The following is a 24,218-nucleotide window of genomic DNA, read 5'->3' on the forward strand; positions in this document are numbered from 1 at the left end:
ACCCTCCCCTCAACATCTCATCCCCTGAAGGCTTAATCTGAATGCCCTGGGCATTTTTGGACACAAAAGGATAAGCATGCCCCACTTTCCCGATAAAATACACCACATGTAAACAATGGGCATATTGTATAACTTACAACCCATGCCCCAAGGGCTATGGAGAGCGGGCTGTCATCCCCGGAGACATAGTTACTGGATTTTTCAACTATACTGAACAAGATGGCTATCTCAAAATTTTGATCCGATGTCTTTGGGGGGGGGGGGGGAAAGGTGCGTAGGAGGAGGGCTGGTTACCCTCCAATCACTTTTGACACTTAGAAATGGTAAATAAATTCCAGTCGAATGAGTCCCTTCTAAATTTTCTATTGCTCCTTCCATACGAAGTGCCTTGCTAAAAAAAAAAAAAAAAAAAAAAAAAAAAAAAAAAAAAAAAAAAAAAAAAAACCATTGTACCAATTTCGTTTTTTACTTATAGGCATTTGTCCATTTTACTACATATAATATTTGAGGTATATAAGTTGTTTTGGAGTTGAAATTCCAACTAAATGAATATTTCTCACATAGGCTATCCATCGCCTCTCATAACCACATGCTTGCCATGAAAACAAAGGCAAAATACGAGCGATGATTAGACAAAAGTTTAATTGACAATGTTAATAGTTCATCGCAAACACAATACACTGAATTTCTTAGATCAACGAAAACAAATCTTTATTGAACATATATTGCAAGAATTAAAAATATATTTCTTTACACATACTATAAGTATATATACAGGGGTCTATCAAACAAATACTTTGATTTTTAAACGTCAATGGATACAGCCAGGTTCAAAGGAGAAAGCTCAAAATAAAAAGAAAGAATTAATTATTTCCAAGTTGATAATAATTAATTGTATGCGTTTTTGGTTGCAGCAGAGTATCTACATGATTCAGCTAAGAAAGCATCTTGTTTAATCTTCGTCACAAAGTTTATTAAAATCGCTTCATTTAGGATCTTAAAAAAGGCTGACAGAAACTTTCTGAAGCTCGACTTTTATCAGTAAAGCGGTAATATGTCCAACAGTGGTCTTCTGACGGCCTTTCAACTCTGTAGGCTAGGACTATATTGCATAATCTTTATAAAATACAAGTCCCAGTTTATATTTATGAAATTCATACCATTTTTTCATATCATTCCATACCATACACTGTTCATGAAATAGAGGTTCCTATTAATATGAAATGAATTTCATACCATTCTTTCACATCATTTTTTACATTATTCAATACCGTACATTGTTCATGAAATAGAGAACTCTACTGATGTAAAATGAAATTTATGCCTTTGTTTCCCACCATTTTATATATTATTCAATACCGTACATTGTTTATGAAATAGAGATGTCTACTGATGTGAAATGAAATAGTTTTTTTCTCTATGAAATAGAAGTGCCGATTGATTTCAGTATACCATGGTCCCCCAAAGGTTTCAATGACTGACATTAGACTTTGGGTCAGGCTGTTTTTCTAAAACAAATACGCATTTTTAGAAAATTTGTAAAGACATATTTTCTCACTGGGATTTGAAGGACCCCTGAAACAATATCTTAAAGATTACGGCTTTTCCGGGCGCCGGTGATGGGCCCAAAATTTTGATTGGAATCCCTCAATAAAATGTTGGATCTTTGTACTGCCTTAAAAAAAATATATAAAATGAAATTTTGCCCTACAGTTATTTCTATAAAAGTTGCAGCAACTGTAGCTTTTATTCAGTTTAATTTTTTTTTTTAACTCAGGTTTATTTTTAATGAATATATTTTTCTTGACAAAAGAATTTTCATTGTTTACGTAGAACCCAAATGTCCTATATTAAATAAGGATTTCCGTTCATGATTTGTGAGGCACCAAAAAACCCTCCTAAACTTTGTTTTTGGGTGTCTCCTCAGGTTAGTCAATACAACTAAAAAAAGGTCCCATAAAAACTAAAGTTTTTTTTGATAAATATTTGACAGTCAAGATAATAGGTGCGTTAATTTCAGGAAATCTGTTATGCCTAAGAAATAAAAATTACAAGGTATGGCAAACACACCCTTCAACACCATCCCTGCATAGATTTTACTTTTGATGAGTAGAGTAAAAAAGAAAAGCTTCAATCGACCGATACGGAAAAATCAAAAAAATAAGAATAAAAAAAGACGATCTGAGACATAAAAACAAGCAAAAATAAGGAATACAACTCAAACAAGATGAATAAGCACACACACAATTTATACAAATGAAACTGGCCTAATTAACAAGAACCAGAAACTTCAAAATGAATCCTACCCAAAGACCTTAGAATACGAGACGCCAAATAACGCTATATTATTCGATCTCTGCGCTTCTCTTCGACATGAGCAGAATACCCTTTATGTGTAAAAATTCTCAACAGTAATTCGAGCTCAACAATAGTTAAATAAAGCTCAATAATTCTACCCACAGAAAAACCAAAATCCTCTCAGATTTCTCAATGTAATTTTACCAGCATTCAAGTACTATAAGGTCTTCGCTTCTACCTGACTAGGTTTAAGACCTATACAACTGTAAGAAACCGTTCAAAACGAAGAAGAAGAAATGGTTATGCCGGGGTTCTATTGTACTCTTATGATTGGCAGAGAAACGAACAACACAGGTTACAGTTAAAGACTAGAGACCATTGACTTAACTTGGGAAGGAGAAGCCTAAATAACTGTCAAAACACAGGTACACAATCAAAAACCAAAAGAAATACACGGTGGATCAATTCAATAAAAACGAGTTGTACCATTATATACGCTAGTTGCCCATTGTTAACATATAAAGTTTTTGATGGAAAAGGTGGTCGCCTGAAGTTTGGAAAGATCTCATTCGAATGGAAATCGAAAGTTCTAGTGCCCTTTTTAAGAGTCGAAAGTGGTCGGAGAATAAATTCAATATAAACGAGTTGTACCATCAATCTGCTTTAAAACACTGAGGAAGGTCAAGAAGTTTTGTTCCGAGTTTCTGCAATAACAAAAAATAAGAAAAAAAGGAAAATTAGAGGATGTTCAAAATAGGAATTGAGAAAAATTAAATGACGACCGTCGCTTGCACGCTCTCTATTTAAAATATTTTCAGAAGGATCTTTTTTTAGTCCTATTTCTGAGGGATGGAAAATCTAAAGTACACCAAAAGATCAAAATATTTACTAAAGATACGCTAATATATAGGGAAAATATCCTTAAGAGCAAAATAAAGATGTAGAGCTATTTTTCAGAAACAAAACAAAAGTCTTTGGCGATATATTTCATAAGAAATCATAAATTTTTTTTTCAGGGACGGGGAATGGTTTAAAATGATTTGAAAGAACACAAAGGGAGAAGGTCTTAACTAAAAGTCGCTGAAAATGCAGCATATGCATAATATATGCAACAAAACATAGATGTTTGATTATCGTTCTCCAGTGTGGCCTCAATCGAATGTCGCTAAAAGTGCAACTTATGAATCATATATGCGAAAAAGTAGCTCAATTCTTAAAAAACCGTATAATTCGAGAATAGCGTAAACGTAAAAATACGTTGCGTATATATAAAAATAGCGTAATACGTTGAAACATAGACAATATTTGGGGACACAATAGTATTGAAGTAATATTTTCCATCCAAGTTTTATTCCTATTTTGCTTGAGAGATCCCCTGAAAACAGGAGACTAATTTTCGTTCAAAACAGTTGTGTCCATCATCTTCAGCACCTGAGATTCCAAATAATTTGATTAAGTTCTTAAAAAAAGAGACAACTAAACTTCACTGGAAAAGGTATATACGCAAGGGAAGGGAGGGGGCTTTAGGCCATTGTCCCTAAAAACTTCATAATTTTTCATTGTCTTCCTATAATTAAAATATTTTTACGCAGTTTAGAATTTTAAAACCCCTGAAGGAAATTCTTGCGTACGTGCCTTGCTAGAGTGCCAATTTTTGAAATACGATGCAATTCAATCATTCCTAAAAACGGAATTCCAAAATTCCAAAAATTCCAAAACTAAGAGGTAAATTATGCTAACATCCATTGTTCAGGCATAATTTTCAAATTCATTAGATTTGAGCTTTAGTTTATTTGCTATGGGAAAGATGGTGAAAACTATTTATCACAAAAAAATAAAAATCAATAAAAAGAACATCAGAGCAAAAATATAATATTACAAAAATATTAAAGGAAAAGGATTTCCAACAACGTCTTAGTTCGAAATGGTTCTTGGATTTAACGGTTTCCAGTCCAGACCCCCCAAAAACCGGTCAACCAACTTTCAGTTTCCAGATATTCAAAAATAGAAGAAAAAAAAATCTGAGAGGGGAACCAGAGAACACGGCTTTAAAACAAACTTCTAAGCTCATTGCAACTTCAAAGTCTGACATATTCCTTCTTTTAAAGGAACCAGATTCAAAACTGAATTATACAGATTATTTCTAATCCAGTGATTAATATTACTCTGATAAATACCGGTCTGTCCTCTTGCCATTTACTGATATGTCAATTGTTGGGAAATATTGAAGCTAAGAAAAAGGCAAGAAAAAAGAATAAGAGAAGAATAATACGTGGTTAAAATTAGACTCCTTGCATAATTAAAATATACAAAATTAAGGAAAAAGAAACAAAAGCTAAAATGTCACAACAGAAAACAAAAGTGGCAAGAGACTCACATATCATCAACAAGTCAATACCATTTTTAAATGGCACCACAATAGTTAGAAAAGTAAAAAATAAAAACGAAAAACAGAACCGCCAATGTTTATTTAAACACTGAAAAAGGCGGAATGTAGAAAACAAGAACAGAACAATCACGGTAAAGGAGAAAAATTGCCAATTGATAGCTGCTCAACACTGCACGACTCCAACTATGGAAATAAAAAGCACAGCACATATGCAAAGCCGCCTTCTTTGAAAGCAAAAGTTTTTACTATTTCTTATCACGTCATTTGATCTTTCAAGTCTGTTGAGTCCGGGCGCCTTTCCGTTATGGTTGAAAGCAATGCCTTAAACTCTCTTTCAAGTAGCTGACGGGCCTGTAAAAAAAGTTCATCACTTTATCGCTTCTCCAGTGATTTCTTAGATAGTGCCCCCCTCACAAATATACTGAAGTGAACAGAATTGAAATAAAACATTCCCAGTATAGGTTTTTTTTATTACAAAACGTTGTGAGTAAGATATATATATCTTTTATATATATATATATATATATATATATATATATATATATATATATATATATATATATATATATATATATATATATATATATATACGCGATTTGAGAAAATGTCAGTTACGGCTTGTGGTTAATATGGTGACGCAAGTTTATAGCCAACTGTTTTATCCTTAGAAAAGGGGGTCAGAGAGTCAAAATTAAAGAAAATGAAACGCCGGGTAAAAACAAGCCGGGTAAAATATTTAAATTTAGAACTTGTGTTAACTTTCTTTACAGGTTATCTTTACAAAACTAAGAAAGCACCCCCCCCCCATATAAATTGGGTGGGTAGCTTCTCGCTAAAGAAGTCCCATCGAAAAATATGCCAACTATCCGTCAAAATCACTACCTGCCGAAATGGTCATCATGCCATGGTCATAATCCCATAGGTGAGTCTTTTAGTGGTTAAGCACCAAGAAGAGGAGGGGGCAGAAAGCCTTTCATCCAACTTGGCGGACAGCTGGAATCGATTCCCAGACCCGTATCATGACCCATAACGTCAATTCACTGCGCTACAACAGGGCATATTAGAAATTGTTAGACAAAAAATAAAAATGAAAAAAGACTTTGAATCAGATGAAATAGATATAAAATAGAAACCCATAATTTCGTCATCTCTGCTTCAATGTCCTTTAATTCATCATCTTTGCTGCTGGCTTCATTTTAAGATTTATATTCTGAGAATTATTTTATATTACTATTACTAACAAGTTACTTCAATCATATAAAAGGGAGTTTAGAGGAAGTAATTTTAGACGAAAATTAGTAAGTTTAGACGAAGGTCAGAAGCTAGTATAATTTTTTGCTTTCAATTCGAGAAGAAGTTGAAAAGTCAAATTTACTCATAAGTTGGCAGTTCAAGAAGTTCCCTCAGTTTATGCCATTATTTGAATTCCTGCTCTACCTGATTCTTAAATGAATCGTTTAGGTGTAGTTTCAGCATTGTTTGTGTCAGAGCGGCTAATTTTTAGTATTTCATTTAAGGTAGAAGAAAACAATAAATATTTTACGAAAACAAAATAAACAAATACAAAATGAGCATTTAGTTAAAATAGGTATGCTGGCAAACAACTAAAACATATTATTTAAGCGTATATTTGATACTACAAATAAATATTCAAAGACTCGGCCAAGAATATTTCCCAATAGATAGCCTTTTTTTAGTTGATGGTTGCTAAATTCTGTTACACGTTTTAGAAAGTGTATATATTTATAGAAAGAGAAAGATGAATCTAAGAGTAAATCATTATATTATTGTAGAAGTCACATCCCTCATTTCACATTGCACACAAATAGAGAATAAGAAATACTACCATTTAAGCTTTGTCGAAAACAAAGCTCCTGGTAGTTCTTGCCCCCCCCCCCAAAGAACTTTCCTAGTGGCGCTCATGATGTCCCTCCCTACCTTTCCATCTCTGTGTTGGGAGGCATGTAAATATTATCTTTGTAATTTGTGTATTTGTAAATTATTATCTTATTTTATGTCGGATTTAAAGTGTAGCAATAGGAAAGGGGTATCCCTCGTGCACTAGCTCTGTTCCAAAATTCCAAAAGAAAGTAACCATAAGCGCTTTAAAGAGAACACAAGGCAACATTGGATTTTTTTGTAGAGTAGAACCTCTTGTCAACATTTCTTGAAGAACTTCAAGAAATGTTCACAGTATAGAAACAATTCTTGTTTCTTGCACGTTCAGGTAAACTGTAGTCCGGACGAAGGCGGTATACTGATTGTGGGGGAGTAAGACCAACGAATTTTATTATCAATAAACTAGTAAAACTTTTTTGAAATGTAGACGGGATTTTGACCTTGTTCCTCTCTTGTACTGTTTAAAGTGCCTTATTTACTTTTTCAAAGTCTAAATCGTCATTTTTCTGACCAAAAATATTAACCATCAAGTCCACCGCAGTTTATTTATAATATTTATCACAATTTTATAAGATTTATTATAACTAAGCTCTTATATTATCATGATATTCTTCTTTATTCTGCAAATGACTGTGGACCCTATCCACAGTATGAAACGTGGACTTATACACACACCCGAAAAAGGAACGGAAAAGTGCACAGGGTCTTTGAGAGGATAACATAACCCCTCCTTGGTGAACAGTTTCAATTTTAAAACATTTGACCGTCTTTTCTTGAAAAATTTCACTTGGGAGATGGGGGGGGGGGGGCCTTACGGCCATCCTTGGGGAGTAAGTGGAGGAGTTTAGCTATGAATGTAAACGTTTACTCAATTCAAAAAATCACCACAATTTTGTATCAAACAGTTCGTGGTAACGAACTCCAATAAACAGAATTTTGATAGCAATAGATACATCAAAATAATTAGCTTTTTATGCTGACTCCAAATATATAAGATTCAGTAAGTTTAATATTACCCGTCAAAAGCTAACAGCCGGGGAAAATTTGCCTGATTTTCGAAAAAGCGAGAAATGTCCCCCTAAAAGTCAAGGAATCTTATTGAAAATTGTACCTTCAGATTCAGTAAATCAGAGAGCCCTATTGTAGGGGTTTCCCATATACAAAAACGCGGAATTTTGTATTTTTTTTTCCCAGAAGAAAGATAACGAACGCTTGTTTTTTTTGTTTTTTTTTTCAGGATTTACAGGAAAAATTTTCCACCTAGCGCGGTTTTTGATATGACTTGGAAAAGAATCAAAATATAATAAAAACCAAGTCTTTTTCAAATGAAAATATACATAAGGAGAATCTTTCGGGCGGAATCGTCTACAAGAATTCTAGGGGAGAAAGTATTTGCAGCGAGGATCGAATTTTCTAGGGACAATTTCCCAAAAAAAAAGATTTTACACTAGAGGAACTTTCCATGGAAGAATTTTTGACGGGGGGGGGGGTATTTTCCATAGAGGAGAAGGCAGATTTCTCTGTATTATTTGAAGAACGAAAAAAAAACATTTTTTCAACTGAAAGTAAAGAGCAAAGTTAAAGCTTATAACAAACAGAAATTATTCCGTATACAAAAGGGGCTGCCCCCTCCTCGATACCCTGCTCATTACTGTAAAGTTTGACCCTTTGTCCCAATTCTTTAAGAACGACTACTGGAACACAAGAGCAGATTAGTAAGAATCAGAAGCCTTTTTTAAAGTACTATGAGACTTTAGCACAAAGAGCGGGGTATAGAGGAGCAGGCAGCCCCTTTCATACATGGAATAATTTTAACGCTGATTCTTACTTTCTACCTCTGATTTAACGATTCTGCTGATTTAACGTTTTAAGTTTTAACGCTAATTCTTACTTTCCGTTGAAAAAAACGTGTTTTTTATTTAATAAAGAAAACAAGGCGAGAAACATATTAGAAAGTTTCAGAAAAAAGATTAACAAAATAATATCTTCCAAAGTACTCAAAATAAATCCAACAAACAAATTAGCCTCTTAATATTTGCTCTAACATAATATTTAATCTTTTCATCCAACTCTGCCGGTTCGTCTTTTTTGCAGCTATGAATTGTTTCTCAATTATATCTTTATTGTTGAGTAGACTGCACACATTGCGTAAGAGATAACGTTTCTTATGTACATTAATATGTACATAATAAGTACATATTTATATTTATATGCACATAATTATGACAAACATATTAATGTACAGTAATAAGTTTATCGATCGAGAAACCCTGTGGAAGATTTTATCTATGGATTGCCAGAGAAAATAGTAATTCATGATCATGGCCGTGTACGAAGAAACAGAATGCTGCGTTCGTACAATGTACTGGTGACACAAGATGGTTCAAAATCGCTTCGGGGTTAAGCAGGGATGCATGTTGTCTTCCCTCCTGTTCATCATTGTCATCGACTTCATCCTCCGAAATGCTAAAGGCAAAGGAGTAAGAATTAGCCACTCAAAATAACTGTCAGATGTAGAATGTGCTGAAAACATAACCCTCCTAGATGAAGACACGGCTAGCCTGCAAGAATTCTTTAACCGTGTAACAGACCGAGCAAAAACAGTGGGACTACACATTAACGTAAGAAGACCAAATGTATGGCTGTTACCATCGATCAACCTCTCGAGATCTTCCATAAGAGCGAAAGAGTCGAGCAAGTATCATGCTTTCGATACCTTAGCAGTATACTTGAAGAGAGAGGCAACACAGCTAAATAAGTCCAGACCAGAATTGCGATTGTATAGACTGCCTTGAATCGGCTCTCATCAATATGGAAATCTCTGAAATTCTCAATAAGGCTTAAAATGAGAATCTTCAACAGCAACGTGATGAGCATGCTGCTTTACTCATGTGAAACCTGGAAACTCGACCAAACTCTAGAGAAACGTCTAGCCTTTGATAATTACTGTCTCCGACGATTGTTGCACGTCCGCTGGTACCACCGAGTTACCAACGAACAAATACAAACCCGCGCCATGCAACCACCCATCACAGAAGTAATCAGCATAGACGCTGGAGCTGCTACAACTGTTGCTACTACACAAGCTAAGTGTATTAAGGTGAAGCTTTCAAGGAATATATTGGCAGATGTTGAATTAAATCAAAACAAACTATGATCATGTGGTTACAGATTGTCAAAAAGGTGACAAAGCAATATCGCAATAACGGCTTATATTATCAAGTTGGACCTTTCAGGGTAAGTTTTGGCAGATTTTAAACTAGCCAGAAGACACTATTCGTATTTTAGTCACGTATTACGCATGATGGACAGTAAACTACCGGAGATGACGTTCCAATGGAATCCAGGAGGCTCAAGACACAGAGCCAGGCCGATGAATACTCTACGCTGGACGTACGAAAAAGACCGAGCAACAATAAACACTGCTATTGTGCCAGACTGGGCGGATGTATTGGCCGCTGCCCACCTCCGAGAAGAATGGCGGAGTCTCACTGATGCCCTATGCGCCCTGGATGGCGTTGGAGGAACTAAGGTCTAAGTTTAGGTAATAAGTTTGTCAAATCCAGGTGAGATTTTGGATTCGCAAGCCGGTCTGTAGCAAAAGATTTTTTTGGGGGTTTTCGAAATTTGTTCTTGAATGTCTAATCCTTTTCACAGTTTAACTTTAGTGCTCACAAACCTTCGAGCTCCTATTTCATTTCAACAATGAGAGGTAAAAATGAATTGATTCTATCAGAGGCAACGCTGTAGCGTTGCCTATAGTAAAGGCCATACGGCTCCAATGTTTTATTGTTATTATTTTTTTTTTCCCAGAGGCACTTCATATGAAAGGGGTTGTTGTAGAAACTTAAAGGGAGCTCATTCGAACGGAAATCGAGAATTCTAGTGCCCTTTTTAAGGGGCTAAAGTGACTGGAGGGCAACTAGCCCCCCACGCCCATCATTCCCCCAAACACATCCAATCAAAATTTTGAGATATCCATTTTGTTCAACGTAGCTGTTTTCCAGATAGAAAATATGTTTTTGAGGAGGACACTCCCCCACAACCCTCCGGGCAAGGATTTTAAGTTATGCCCGGGGGCCATATAAGAGCAATGTTGGCACAAAGTATTATTTATTATTTTTTTCCTTTAGAGCAGGGCACTTCGTATCGAAAAAATTGTCGTAGAAACTTCGAAAAGGGCTCATTCAATTGGAAATTGGAGTTGCTTGTTCTATTTTTAATATTCAAAAGTGATTGGAAGGCAACTAACACCCCTTCCATGCCCACCAAGTCCCGAAACACATCTAATCACAATTTTTGATATCCATTTTGTTGAACATAGTGGATTTTTAAATGACTATAATTTTTCCGGACTAGACACCCCGCCACCGACCTCAATGCTCGGGTTATATGTTATGCCCTGGGGGCAGGTAAGGTTTTTAAAGAAAGTGTTATTGTAGAAACTGAAAAATGTGCTCTTTTAATCAGAAATTCAAAAAGCAAGTGCCCTTTGCAATTATCAGAAATGATTGGTGAACCGATAACCCCCTTATTGCATCAACTTTTTTCCCAACCGCAGTCCATGACAGGTTTTATATAGCCTTTCTGTTCAACACAGGTACTAATTCTGGAAATTAGGTTCTTGAGAATGACAACCCCCCCAGCCCTCGCGGCAAGGGTTGTAAGGTATGCCCTGGGGGCATATAAGGTTTTGTATAGACAGCGTTGTCGTAGAAACTTCAGAAAGGGCTCATTCGATTGGAAATTTAAATGGCTAGTTTCTTTTTTAATAGTTGAATGTGATTCTAAGGCAACTGACACCATTGATTCCAGTGATTCTAACACATCCAATGAAAAGTTTGATACAGCCATTTTGTTCAACGTAGTTGAAAGTTCTGGAAATTATACGTTTGAGCAGGACACTCCCCCCACAGTCTTCAGGGGCAAGGGTTATCAGTTATGCCCTGGGGACATATATGGTTCTAATGAAAGGAGTGCTCATATAAACTTCAGAGTGCTCATTTGATTGGAAATTGAAAGTTCTAGTTCACTTTTTAAGCGTCAAACATTCTAGTTCACTTTTTAAGCGTCAACAATTTGTTCAACGTAGTTGAAAGTTCTGGAAATTATAAGTTTGAGCAGGACACTCCCCCCACAGTCTTCAGGGGCAAGGGTTATCAGTTATGCCCTGGGGGCATATATGGTTCTTATGGAAAGAATGCTCACATACATTTCAGAGAGGGCTCATTTGATTGGAAATTGAAAGTTCTACTTCACTTTTTAAGCGTCAAAAGATATTGGAGGGTTGCCAGCTTCCCCCCTCCAAACTGTTTTTCCCAAATGCATCCAATAAAAATTTAGAGATGGTTATTTTCCTAAAACTAGTTCAAAGGTCATATAACAAAAACTTCGGTGTCGACACAACCCCCCCAGGGCCCGGGGACAGGCGTGGTAAGTTATTCCCTCGGGTCATATATGTGTCTTATGTAACGGATGCTCGTATTAACTTCAAAGAGGGCTTATTTGATTGGAAATTGAAAGTTCTAGTTTAATTTTTAAGAGTCAAAAGAGACTTGAGGGCACCTAGCCCCCCCCCCTCCACGCCCTTATTTCCTCAAACCCATCCAATAAGAACTTTGAGATAGATTTTTTTTTTAAAATAGTTCAAATAGCATATGACGAAACTCCGGTGTCGACACAGCCCCCCTGGGTCCGAGGACAGGCGTTATAAGTTATACCCAGTGGGAATTTATAGTTCTTATGGAAGGGATGCTCGTAAAGATTTCAGAGAGGACTCATTTGATTGGGGATTGAAAGTTCTAGTTCAGTTTTTTAGAGTCAAAAGAGATTGGAGGGCAACTAGCCCCCCCCCCCACGCCCCTTTCCCCAAATGCATTCAATAAAAATTTTGAGACAGCCATTAAGTTAAAAATTGCTCAAATGTCAGATAACAAAAACTCAGGTGTCGTCACAACCCCCCAGGGCCCGGGGGCATATATGGATCGTATGAAAGGGATGCTCGTATAAACTTCATAGAGGGCTCATTTGATTGGAAATAGAAAGTTCTAGTTCACTTTTTAAGAGTCAAGAGAGTTAAGGGCAACTAGCCCCCCAAGCTCTTTTTTCCCAAAACTCATCCGCTACAAATTTTGAGATAGCCAGTTTTTTGGAAATTATTCAAAAATTAGATAACAAAAAGTTCCCCCAAGGTCCCGGGGGATAGGCATTGTAAGTGTTGTCGGGGGGGGGGGGCGTAAATGGTTATTATGAAAGAAATCTATATAAGATCTACAGAGAGGGCACACTTGACAGGGGACCGAAAGTAACAATAACCATTCCTAGAGTCGAAAGAGAACAGCAGGTAACTAGCCCCCCCCCCACACACCCCCTTTTTTCCCCACACCCCCTCGATAAAATTTTTAGACTTGCCATTTCATTAAAATATTTCGAAGGCAGACTAAAAAAAATTCCTGTGTCGACAGAACCAGCCAGGGCCCGGAGGCAGGTGTTATGAGTAATGCTCTAGTGGCAATATAGTTCTTATGGAAGGGATGCTCGTAAACTTCGGCGAGGGCTAATTTGATTGGAAATTGAACTTTCTTTTTCACTTTTTTAAGATTCAAACTAGTTCTTAGGGCAACTAGCCCCCCCCCCCTCCTCCACGCCCTAATTGCATCAGATGAAAATTTTGATTTCGCCATTTTGTTAAAATAGTTTAAATTTATGATAAAAAAAAAACTCCAGTGTCTACACAGCCCCCGAGGGCCCAGGGGTAGGCGTTGCAAGTTATGCCCTGGGGGCATATATGATTGTTATGGAAAGGATGCTCGTATAAACTTCCAGAGGGCTCATTTGGTTGGGAATTGTAAGTTGTAATTCACTTTTTAAGAGCCAAAAGTGATTGGAGGGCAGCTAGCCTCTCCCCAAACTCCATTCATTTTTTTCCCAGAGGTACTTCATATAGAAGGGGTCGTCGTATAAACTTCAAAGAGAGCTCATTCGATTGGAAATTGAGAATTCTAGTGCCCTTTTTAAGAGTCAAAAGTGATCGGAAAGCTACTGCCCCCCCAAGCCCGTTTTCCCAAAATACATCTGATAAAAAAATTTGAGGTAGCCATTTTGTTAAAAATAGTTCAAAGGTCAGATAAGAAAAACTCCTGTGTCGACACCCCCCCAGGGCCCGGGGAGGACGTTGTAAGTATTGATCTGGCTCGTATAAACCTCGGAGATGGCTCATATGATTGGAAATTGAAAGTTCTCGTTCACATTTTAAAAGTCAAAAGAGATCGAAGGGCAACTAGCCCCCCTCTCAACGCCCTATTTTCCTCAAACCCATCCGATAAGAACTTTGAGAGAGCCATTTTTTTTTTTCAAAATAATTCAAAGGTCAGATAACAAAAATCTGGTGTCGACAAATACCCCCAGGGCCCCGGGGGCAGGCATTGTAAGTTATGTCCTGGGGCCGTACGGGGTTCTTATGAAAGGGATGCTCGTATAAACTTCAGAGAGGGTTCATTTGAATGGAAATTAAAAGTTGTAGTTCATTTTCGCAGAGTGAAAAAAGATCGGAGGGCAACTAGCCCCTCCCGCCCACCACGCCGTTGGGTTTTTTGGATGGATAAACCCATCCGATAAAAATTTGAGAACATTTTGTTAAAAATAGTTCAACCATCAGATATTAAATCCCCAGGGTCGACACAACCCCCCAGGGACAGGCGTTGTAAGTTATACTCTGGGGATATATATGGTTCTTATAGAAGGGATACACGTATAAACTTCAGAGAGGGCTCATATGACTGAAAATAGAAAGTTCTAGTTCACTTTTTAAGAGTCAAAAGAGACCGAAGCTTAATTAGTCCGCACACGCCCTTTTCCCCCCAACCCATCCGATAAAAAATTTTGAGATAGAAATTTTGCTAAAAAAAAGTTCAAACATCAGATAATAAAAACTCCGAGGTTGACACAAACCCATTTTTTCACTTTGATATTGATACTTTGATGAATATTTGATTATTTTTTTTTTAAATTTTGATTTTGAAATAAGGAGTTTTTAAAAACTTAAAATTTTTTACAATCGAAAACGAACAGAAATTAAATAAAAAAAACTTTCCGAAAAATAAGTTTTTCAAAGAAAAGTAAAGGCCATTTTATTCTTAAGCTCAGCAGATACAAATACCTTTTAAAATTAAAACTCAAAACGACCAGAAATTACTATTAAAGAATAAATAAAACCCAAAATGAACATAAATTAAATAAACAATCATAGCAAAAACATACAACAAGTAATAATTTAGATGAATAAATAGATCTTAAAGCGAGTAATGCTTAGATTGTATATGAAAATCAAGCTTAAAAACGAAAAAAAATTTTCTTATTAAAGTATAAATGAAACTTAAAACGAACAGAAATTAAATAAACAATCAATGCAAACAAACATACAATAGATATTAATGTAAATTAAGAAATAAATAAATTGAATATGCAAATCAAGCTGGAAACGAACAAAAATCACTACAAACAAGAGTCTGGGTATCGCCTCCTTCTATCACTGTAAAAGTCTAAAAACTACTGTGTCATTGGCGCTTTACTGAAAACTATATGCGTCTTGAACAGTCTTGGAAAGTATAAGATAAGATAACGTGTATTTCAAGCCAAAATATGGCCATTTACACAAACAACATACAAAATTAACAAATTACAGCACTCGTCACAATAACAAAGAAAAAAATAAAAATAAAATAAAAACTACTCTCTTCTTTTTGCAAAATACTCATCAAGATATCTTCCCACTAGACAAATAAATTGTGACGACGTACTTTTCAAGGCATCAGGAAGCAGCACTCCATCATTACCAAATAAATTTTCCCTTACCCCCAAAAGACCTCGACAACGACTCAGAGAATGCTCCAAATTCTCCTCCTCTTCTTGGCAAAGAGGGCAAGCAAAACTGCCGTCCGGGACACTTTTCCTCCTCTCAAAAACTTTCAATCTAGATCGGAAGGCAATTAGATCGTAGCTGCATCCAGTATGTAAGGTATCTAGACGGTAAATTTAACTTAAAGTAAATTCCTGGCCATAAATTATCTTAACCTCATTATAATACCTTAAAATTTCCGAATTCTTAATCTCCTCACCCCATTTCTGTATCGTCTGGTTCTCCAGCACCCGCTTAATTTCCTTGTCCAACTGTAATTGTTGACTAGTTGGTCCAAGGCCATCATTCCATGCGAAAGAAAAACTTGTCTTATCCAATACCTCTTCAACTTTAAAAGGCCAAGATCTTTTCCTATGTAGCTGAAGTAACTCATCATATGCAACCTTCAGTAACCTATCACTGGGTAACTGTACAACCCTTAGCCAAAATTTTATCATTTGGACTGTCCTATAACTTTTGAGAAACCACAGTCCAAGGTCTCCTTTAAGAAACTTGACATGGGTCATTCTATGCAACCCGTACAATCTCTTAAAATAACCTAGCTGAACGCTTTCTAACTGGGCAGCGTTCTCATGTCTCCAGATCTCTGCCCCGTAATGGAGAATCGGCATAATCTTAGACAAAAAACCCCCTTTTTTTTATGCAAAGACAAATTCTTTATTCCACTAATTTTATTCCTGAAAAGTGAAAATGTTAACAACATCAAACTTAATATTTGATGACAGAATTTATTTCACTGTAATTGTAATTTTATTTTCAATGCTGTAAGAACTGGAAAAGAAAACATTTGTAATATAATTCGTTTTCAGTTCAGCGCCAATGACGCAGTAGGCTTTTGGATTTTATTTACAGTCAGGAAAGGAGGCAGTATCCAAAGACTTGTTTGTAGTAAAACTATATTCTTCTTTAACAACTTTAAAAAGAGCTAATAAATTAAACTAAATGTTTGATGTATAATGATATTAATTGCTGAAAGCTCATCAGTTCAAAATGTTACTATAATTTTAATTTTCCATATTAAGTACAAAAGAAAATATTTGTCATAAATTGGTTTTCAGTAAAGCCAATTTACTGAAACCATAACATAATAAATACTTTTCCCATAATTTCACACGGTTTTCACATAATATAACTTTTTTTGCTTTGTTTTTGGCTGCATAGTTTAATTTTTTGTTATTATTATTATTATTATTTTCAAATTCCTTACCTGAGAATTCTGAAGAGGGATTTGAAGAACTAATGCGAATGAGTTATGGTTGAGACCTTCATGAAGGGCCAACAAAGCACCATGAACACCAGATTCTACTAAATTGCTCGCATATTCCTAAAATAAATAAAACAACAAAATGGTTATAGTTAAAATTATAGATAATTTTCTCGGCTCGTAGACTCACACGAATATATTTACGTTTTATTACATTTTGGTTACACTTTTTGCATTTTCTCCTTACTTAACTTAATGAGTTCTCTCATTCATACGTAAAATGTAAGACTTTGAGGGGGCTATTTATGCATAATAAAATTCGAATGAGACTATAGGTATTTTTTAAATCTTCCCCGACTCTCTCCATCACTGATTAAAAGAAGAAAATTCAATTGAGCTATTCCAAAATTGTTGCAAATCGAAGCAGAAAAAATAGAAACTCTTTTGCTAGATTTTGATAGGCTTTTACAGATGACTCAGTTTTGTTTATTTCTGGACTTAAACTCATTTTTAATAAAGAAGATGTTGCCTCCTTGGTATCTCATATTTGTTTCTGACTCCAGTATATCTGTTTAAAACTTACGGAGTTTGCTGGTAACCCACTCCAGCCTACATATAAGTAACTGCCGTCCCATATTGCCCTTACACTTTTGATTTAATTTTTTTTAACTGTTACTTCACTTTTGATTTTTATATAGCGGGAATATAGGCTAGATTTAAATAGAATGTGTATATAGCTAAAATCCAATGTAAATGGCAGTTATGTTTTTGTCCCTGGGAAAAAGAAATACCTATAGTTTCTTTTTGAGACCCTCTCTCAAGTCTCTTGTTGAGTTTTGACATTTTTCTAATTGCCCTTTCTAGCCCTGTCAGCTCCTGATTATGGGCGAATAAATTTGTAAATTTGAAGATAAAACTATCACACCTAGAAAAAAAAGGTTTCCCACAGCATATTCAATAAATTCAGCTTCTAATTTAGACAAGAGCTGTTTTTCTTCAGCTAAAGAAAAACGAGTAAAACAAGGCTAATAACTGGTTTCATTTCACTTGACAAATGTATGACCCAACAATACTAAACCACTAGTTTTTTTGTTTTGTTTTTTACTGGTGATACCCATGCCCCTTTTTTTTTCTACTGCTGATACCCATGGGTGATATCCCTTTTTATATACTCTCTTTTAAACCTTTTTAACATTATTTTTATCTCAATTTTTTTTTTTGGTTTTGTTTTAATTTGTGCCTTTTTAACTTTATTACATTTGACACTTTTTGTTTTTTTGACTAATGAATGGCTTTGCCTTTCTGATATTGTTGTTTTTGTCATTGTTTAGCCAGTTTTTTAGTTGTTGTGCTATTTCTATGTCTTTTTTTATTATATGACCCCGAAATGCGAATTCGGCCCTTCGGGGCTTGTGATAGTCATTTTTTGAAATAAATATCTTATCTTTTTTTTAATACAGAGAGGCGTTTGAAATATACAAATATCGAAATTTATGTATGGCTCTAAACAAAGACACGGGTGATTTTGAAAAAAAAAGTGACCCTTATTTTGGTTGTCTTTGGCAAGATGCTGATAATTTTTTCATCCCCAAAATAAATCCTATGTCACTTCCACAGTCACAAAATGCCGTGGGTCCCCGACCCATCAGATCTATAAGATTTGGTGCAAAAGAAACTTTGCTTAAAATTACACAAAAATGATGTTGTTTTCTTCGTTATTCTATTAGTTTTTTGTAATTCTTCCAATTTTGTTTTGTTACTTTTTGCTTTGCGCGTTGTTTGCTTTTGTCGTTTTATTTTTTAATCCGATTAGGTTCGTTCGCCATAAAATTTGAAGTTTTTCTTTCAACCTTTCAGTTACAGCACTGAAGAATGGAAGCGGCTTATAATGTTTCCGTTGGCCATATAAACTCCATTCGTCTTTCTTTTCTTTGACTTTACACTTCTTGTTATGGTACGTCAATGTGGTTTTTGGGATTATATTTACACATAATGCTTACTATAAAGAAGAACTAAAGCGACTGGTCACCAAAGACCTACTTAAACAAATATTACACTAAGTAGGAACACACAGTTTTACTAAAATGAGGCACGTTCCAAGACAGAAAATCTTTCACTTTGTAATATAAAGGCTATAGAAAATCAGTGTAGTGCCCACGTTACAATGGTAAGACACTTGAAATCGGAATGGAACCTAGACCAGACCTATATCAGAATGAGGATGTAGCAAGGCTCTATGCGAAATTCTTTCAGGCTTCTTCGATCATTCTGGTCTGTTGCTGGTCCATTTATTCAGTTTGCTAAATTCCAAAATGTTAGAAGCAGGCCGTATTATTTGCAATTTTTGAAGTTCTGCTTCATCCACAATTCTTATTTAAGAACAATAGTGTTAGAAATTGGGAAAGGATGTCGCACAGGCTTATATAGGAATGGGATGCACCAAGGCTCTATATGAAATTCTTTCAAACTTCTTTAGCCACTTTGTTGCTGGTCCACTTATTCAGTTTGCTAAATTCCAAAATGTTAGAACCAGGCCGTATTATTTGCAATTTTTGAAGTTCTGCTTCATCCACAATTCTTATTTAAGAACAACAGTGTTAGAAATTGGGAAAGGATGTAGCACAGGCTTATATAGGAATGGGATGTAGCAAGGCTCTATGCGAAATTCTTTCAAGCTTCACAGATCATTCTGGTCTGTCGCTGGTCCATTTATTCAGTTTGCTAAATTCCATAATGTTAGAACCAGGCCGTATTATTTGCAATTTTTGAAGTTCTGCTTCATCCACAATTCTTATTTAAGAACAACAGTGTTAGAAATTGGGAAAGGATGTAGCACAGGCTTATATAGGAATGGGATGCACCAAGGCTCTATACGAAATTCTTTCAAACTTCTTTAGCCACTTCTGTTGCTGGTCCACTTATTCAGTTTGCTAAATTCCAAAATGTTAGAGCCAGGCCGTATTATTTGCAATTTTTGAAGTTCTGCTTCATCCAGAATTCTTATTTAAGAACAACAGTGTTAGAAATTGGGAAAGGATGTAGCACAGGCTTATATAGGAATGGGATGTACCAAGGCTCTATGCGAAATTCTTTCAAGCTTATTCGATCATTCTGGTCTGTTGCTGGTCCATTTATTCAGTTTGCTAAATTCCATAATGTTAAAACCAGGCCGTATTATTTGCAATTTTTGAAGTTCTGCTTCATCCACAATTCTTATTTAAGAACAATAGTGTTAGAAATTGGGAAAGGATGTAGCACAGGCTTATATAGGAATGGGATGCACCAAGGCTCTATACGAAATTCTTTCAAACTTCTTTAGCCACTTTGTTGCTGGTCCACTTATTCAGTTTGCTAAATTCCAAAATGTTAGAGCCAGGCCGTATTATTTGCAATTTTTGAAGTTCTGCTTCATCCAGAATTCTTATTTAAGAACAACAGTGTTAAAAATTGGGAAAGGATGTATCACAGGCTTATATAGGACTGGGATGTAGCAAGGCTCTATTCGAAATTCTTTCAATCTTCTTCGATCATTCTGGTCTGTTGCTGGTCCATTTATTCAGTTTGCTAAATTCCAAAATGTTAGAACCAGGCCGTATTATTTGCAATTTTTGAAGTTCTGCTTCATCCACAATTCTTATTTAAGAACAACAGTGTTAGAAATTGGGAAAGGATGTAGCACAGGCTTATATAGGAATGGGATGTAGCAAGGCTCTATGCGAAATTCTTTAAAGCTTCTTCGATCATTCTGGTCTGTCGCTGGGCCATTTATTCAGTTTGCTAAATTCCATAATGTTAAATCCAGGCCGTATTATTTGCAATTTTTGAAGTTCTGCTTCATCCACAATTCTTATTTAAGAACAATAGTGTTAGAAATTGGGAAAGAATGTAGCACAGATTTATATAGGAATGGGATGTAGCAAGGCTCTATGCGAAATTCTTTCAAGCTTCTTCGATCATTCTGGTCTGTTGCTGGTCCATTTATTCAGTTTGCTAAATTCCAAAATGTTAAAACCAGGCCGTATTATTTGCAATTTTTGAAGTTCTGCTTCATCCACAATTCTTATTTAAGAACAATAGTGTTAGAAATTGGGAAAGGATGTAGCACAGGCTTATATAGGAATGGGATGCACCAAGGCTCTATACGAAGTTCTTTCAAACTTCTTTAGCCACTTTGTTGCTGGTCCACTTATTCAGTTTGCTAAATTCCAAAATGTTAGAACCAGGCCGTATTATTTGCAATTTTTGAAGTTCTGCTTCATCCACAATTCTTATTTAAGAACAATAGTGTTAAAAATTGGGAAAGGATGTAGCACAGGCTTATATAGGAATGGGATGCACCAAGGCTCTATACGAAATTCTTTCAAACTTCTTTAGCCACTTTGTTGCTGGTCCACTTATTCAGTTTGTTAAAGTGTCACGATATTAGAAGCATTAAGTTGTATTATTTTTGGTATTTGAAGTTATTCTTTATCTACCATTATCGGCTTAAAGTCGAAGAACTTTGACTAAGTATAACTCATCAGATATGAAAAGTACGCTTATAACATTTCATAATAAATTTTTACAACAGTCCGGAAAATATTTTTTTTTGTTATTCTTATGCAAATATCTCCAAACAAGAAGCATTTCTATGTATACCCACTGGCTATACATGACGAAACAAGAGAGTACGAAAACAAGAGAGGAAAGGAAATAATAAATGAAAAATAAAATCAAAAAAGTGAGAAAACGAGGATTGTATCAGCCAGTGGTAAAATATAAAGACGAAGAACAAGCAAATATTTCGACGAAAACAACAAAAAAAACCTTCCGATAAATGAAAGAAACAGTCACCAATTGGATGGAATAAGTATCAGTTGCCTGGCAATAGACTCGCCATTCTGCAATTCCGATAGTCATTGGATATGTGGACCGGTTGTCTTAAATTAGACTAGGCAAAAATATTTATTGAGTCTTTTGAAACTAAGTTGTTACAAATTGGGCTTAAAGAAATATCTCCGGTGTCCAATTTGACTTGACTTATGTCCCATCCGTCCTTGAAGGTCGTTTTGGGACCTCTTCTTTAACCAATTCATTGATATGCCTCCTATAGGTGCTTCCGTTGTCGGTCAGGCGGAGGAGTTGTGGCAGGTTGTAGGATGAGAAGTTTTCTTTCCATCTCTTCGGAGGGCGACCTCTGGGGCGAGAACCGTGTGCTGGTCCATCGAAGGCTATCTTCGGGAGACGAGTGCTAGCCATGCGTTGGGTATGTCCAAGCCATTTGACTTGTTGTAGTTTTATTTTGTCCAGTATTGGTCGGAATGATGACGGAGCAGAAGAGTCTCGTTTTGAGAATTGTTGTTAAGTTCTTATTCCTCCAGATGGGCATCAGAGCTTTAAAACTGGAGTTCGCAAGTGTCAGACGTCTCTTGATGTCTTTGAGTTGGTTGTTATCAGATGTAAGTAAGCTCCCAAGGTAGGTGAAGTCTTCCACCCATTCAATGGTATCTCCACCAAGCTGAAGGCTAAAATTTACCTGTGAATCGAGCTTGCGTGAGCAGCGCATGACTTTCGTTTTTGAGGTGTTGATGGCCATCCCGAAGAGGTTGGTAGACGAGTGAACGCTGTTAGCCTGGGACTATAGATCTTGAAGGGACTTGGCTATTAGGTCTATTTCATCAACACATGCTAGTTTTTCTATCACCACTCCTCCTACAAGAGCGCTGGGTGGGTTGTCTGTGAGTGAAAGGGCTGCAGATAGGAAGAGATTGAACAGCTCCGGTGATAGTAGGCAACCTTGAAGCACTCCGGTAGAGGTTTTGAAGCTCTCGGTAAGTCCTTCTCCAGTCATGACGCGGCTTCTGAACTGCTTATACATATCTTTGATCAGCGAAATAAGTTTGGATTGGATAGCAAAGTGAAGAAGGATGCCATAGACCTTCTCTCCATATGAGATCGAAAGCTTGTTTAAAGTCTATGAAAAGGTGGTAGATGCTGCGGCCAAGTTAGCTGTACTTTTCCATGATCTGCCGGGCAGTGAATATATGATCAATTGTTGATCTATTAGGTCGGAAGCCGGCTTGGTATTCTGGAATGACCATTGAGGAAATGGCTCGTATACGCCCGAGCATGACTCTTGTGAGGATTTTTGCGGCATGGCTGGTAAGACTTATTGGGCGGTAGTTGTCGCAGACAGCTTTAGAGCCTTTCTTATGCAGAGGGACTATCTTGGCTTCGCACCAGAGTGAGGGGAAATGACCGTTTTCCCAAGCAGCTGTGGCAATAAACTTAATTATATTGTGGCAAAATAACTTAATTTCAAAAGACTCTATCAATATTTTCGCCCAGTCTAATTTAAGACAACCTGTCCGCATACTTAATGAATATCGAAATTGCTGAATGGCGAAGTCTACTGCCAGGCAACGGATGCTTATTCAATCCAATTGGTGATGGTTTGCTAAATTTACTGCATCTAAATTTAATAAAAGGTTAATGGCTTGGTGACTATAGCCTACTGAATACTGACACGGAAATACCGTTAGACAACACATCACCTTTTGTTAGGTTTTGTCAACACCTATTTCGGAATAGATATAATGCATCTTTCCTCAATGTCATATAAATCTAAATTAAGTGGTGAATGTACGCAATTCTCTCTAAAAAAAAGCTTTTAAAGAACTAAAGGCAAGCTTCCTTTTGACGTCTTACGGACATAAAAGAAAGTAAGTCAACCAATGAAAATACAAGAGAAGTTTTTTTTAACACAACGGTGGTGTCAATTGCCTGATTCGTTTGGCGTCCTGTCCGTAAAACGCCCAATGGAAACGTGGCTTTCGAGAGTTACTTTTGATGGAATAAAAGAAAAATAACTTAAAAAAAAAGAAATAAACAAAATAGCCGAACCTTTAGCCCAATAGCTTGCACCCATCTAATAACTCGTTCATTTGACCAGACTAATAAATCCGCTGATTCGCTTTCACACAACCTCTCTACGTTCGTCTAGTTGCTGTCGGTCGTAATTCAACCGCTTTAAACACATAGTGCCGTAATATAAACTTGTCCTGAAAAATTTAAAGATATACTTTACAAAAAAAAAAAAAAAAAAAAAAAAAAAAAAAAAAAAAAGAAAACGTACGCAATACGCTCAAAGTTGCTTTGAGGTATAGGAGTAAAACGACTTCGAGGAATATTAGAAAGTGATTTTCAGTAACGACAAAAGGTGGACAATCAAAACAATCCCACAACGAATACAAGAATTTCAATATTAACAGGAAATTCTAACAAAGACATGAAGTACGTCCTTGACTGGCCAATATCAAGAAAAAAAAAAAAAAAAAAAAAAAAAAAAATTCGAAATGACATAAAATCCCGTAAAAGAGAATATTCATTTTAATAAAAATAAAATATGATTGGAATGACATGTAAAAACATAAAAAAGTAAACATTAAGACAGGGTTGATTAGACTAACAAACCTATATTTTAAATTATCTGAGCCTCAATTCCAATTCCGCGCTATACACTACCGTAGTAC

At 35.9% G+C, this 24,218-nt stretch overlaps 1 protein-coding gene across 1 annotated transcript in view; it reads right to left on the bottom strand.

The window, feature by feature from the left end:
- Positions 1-625: 625 nt before the first annotated feature.
- LOC148948841 (liprin-alpha-1-like) overlaps positions 626-24,218 on the bottom strand; it is a 137,189-nt gene continuing 113,596 nt past the window's right edge. Inside the window, 4 exon segments of the mRNA XM_089094746.1 lie at positions 626-5,038; positions 16,711-16,827; positions 23,590-23,665; positions 23,667-23,747. Coding sequence (XP_088950872.1) covers positions 4,943-5,038; positions 16,711-16,827; positions 23,590-23,665; positions 23,667-23,747 — 370 coding nt within the window. The 3' untranslated portion in view covers positions 626-4,942.

The sequence above is a fragment of the Artemia sp. Qi Xiang Cuo genome, chromosome 9 (assembly GCF_049724085.1).
Source record: "Artemia sp. Qi Xiang Cuo chromosome 9, ASM4972408v1, whole genome shotgun sequence".
Lineage (NCBI taxonomy): Eukaryota > Metazoa > Arthropoda > Branchiopoda > Anostraca > Artemiidae > Artemia > Artemia sp. Qi Xiang Cuo.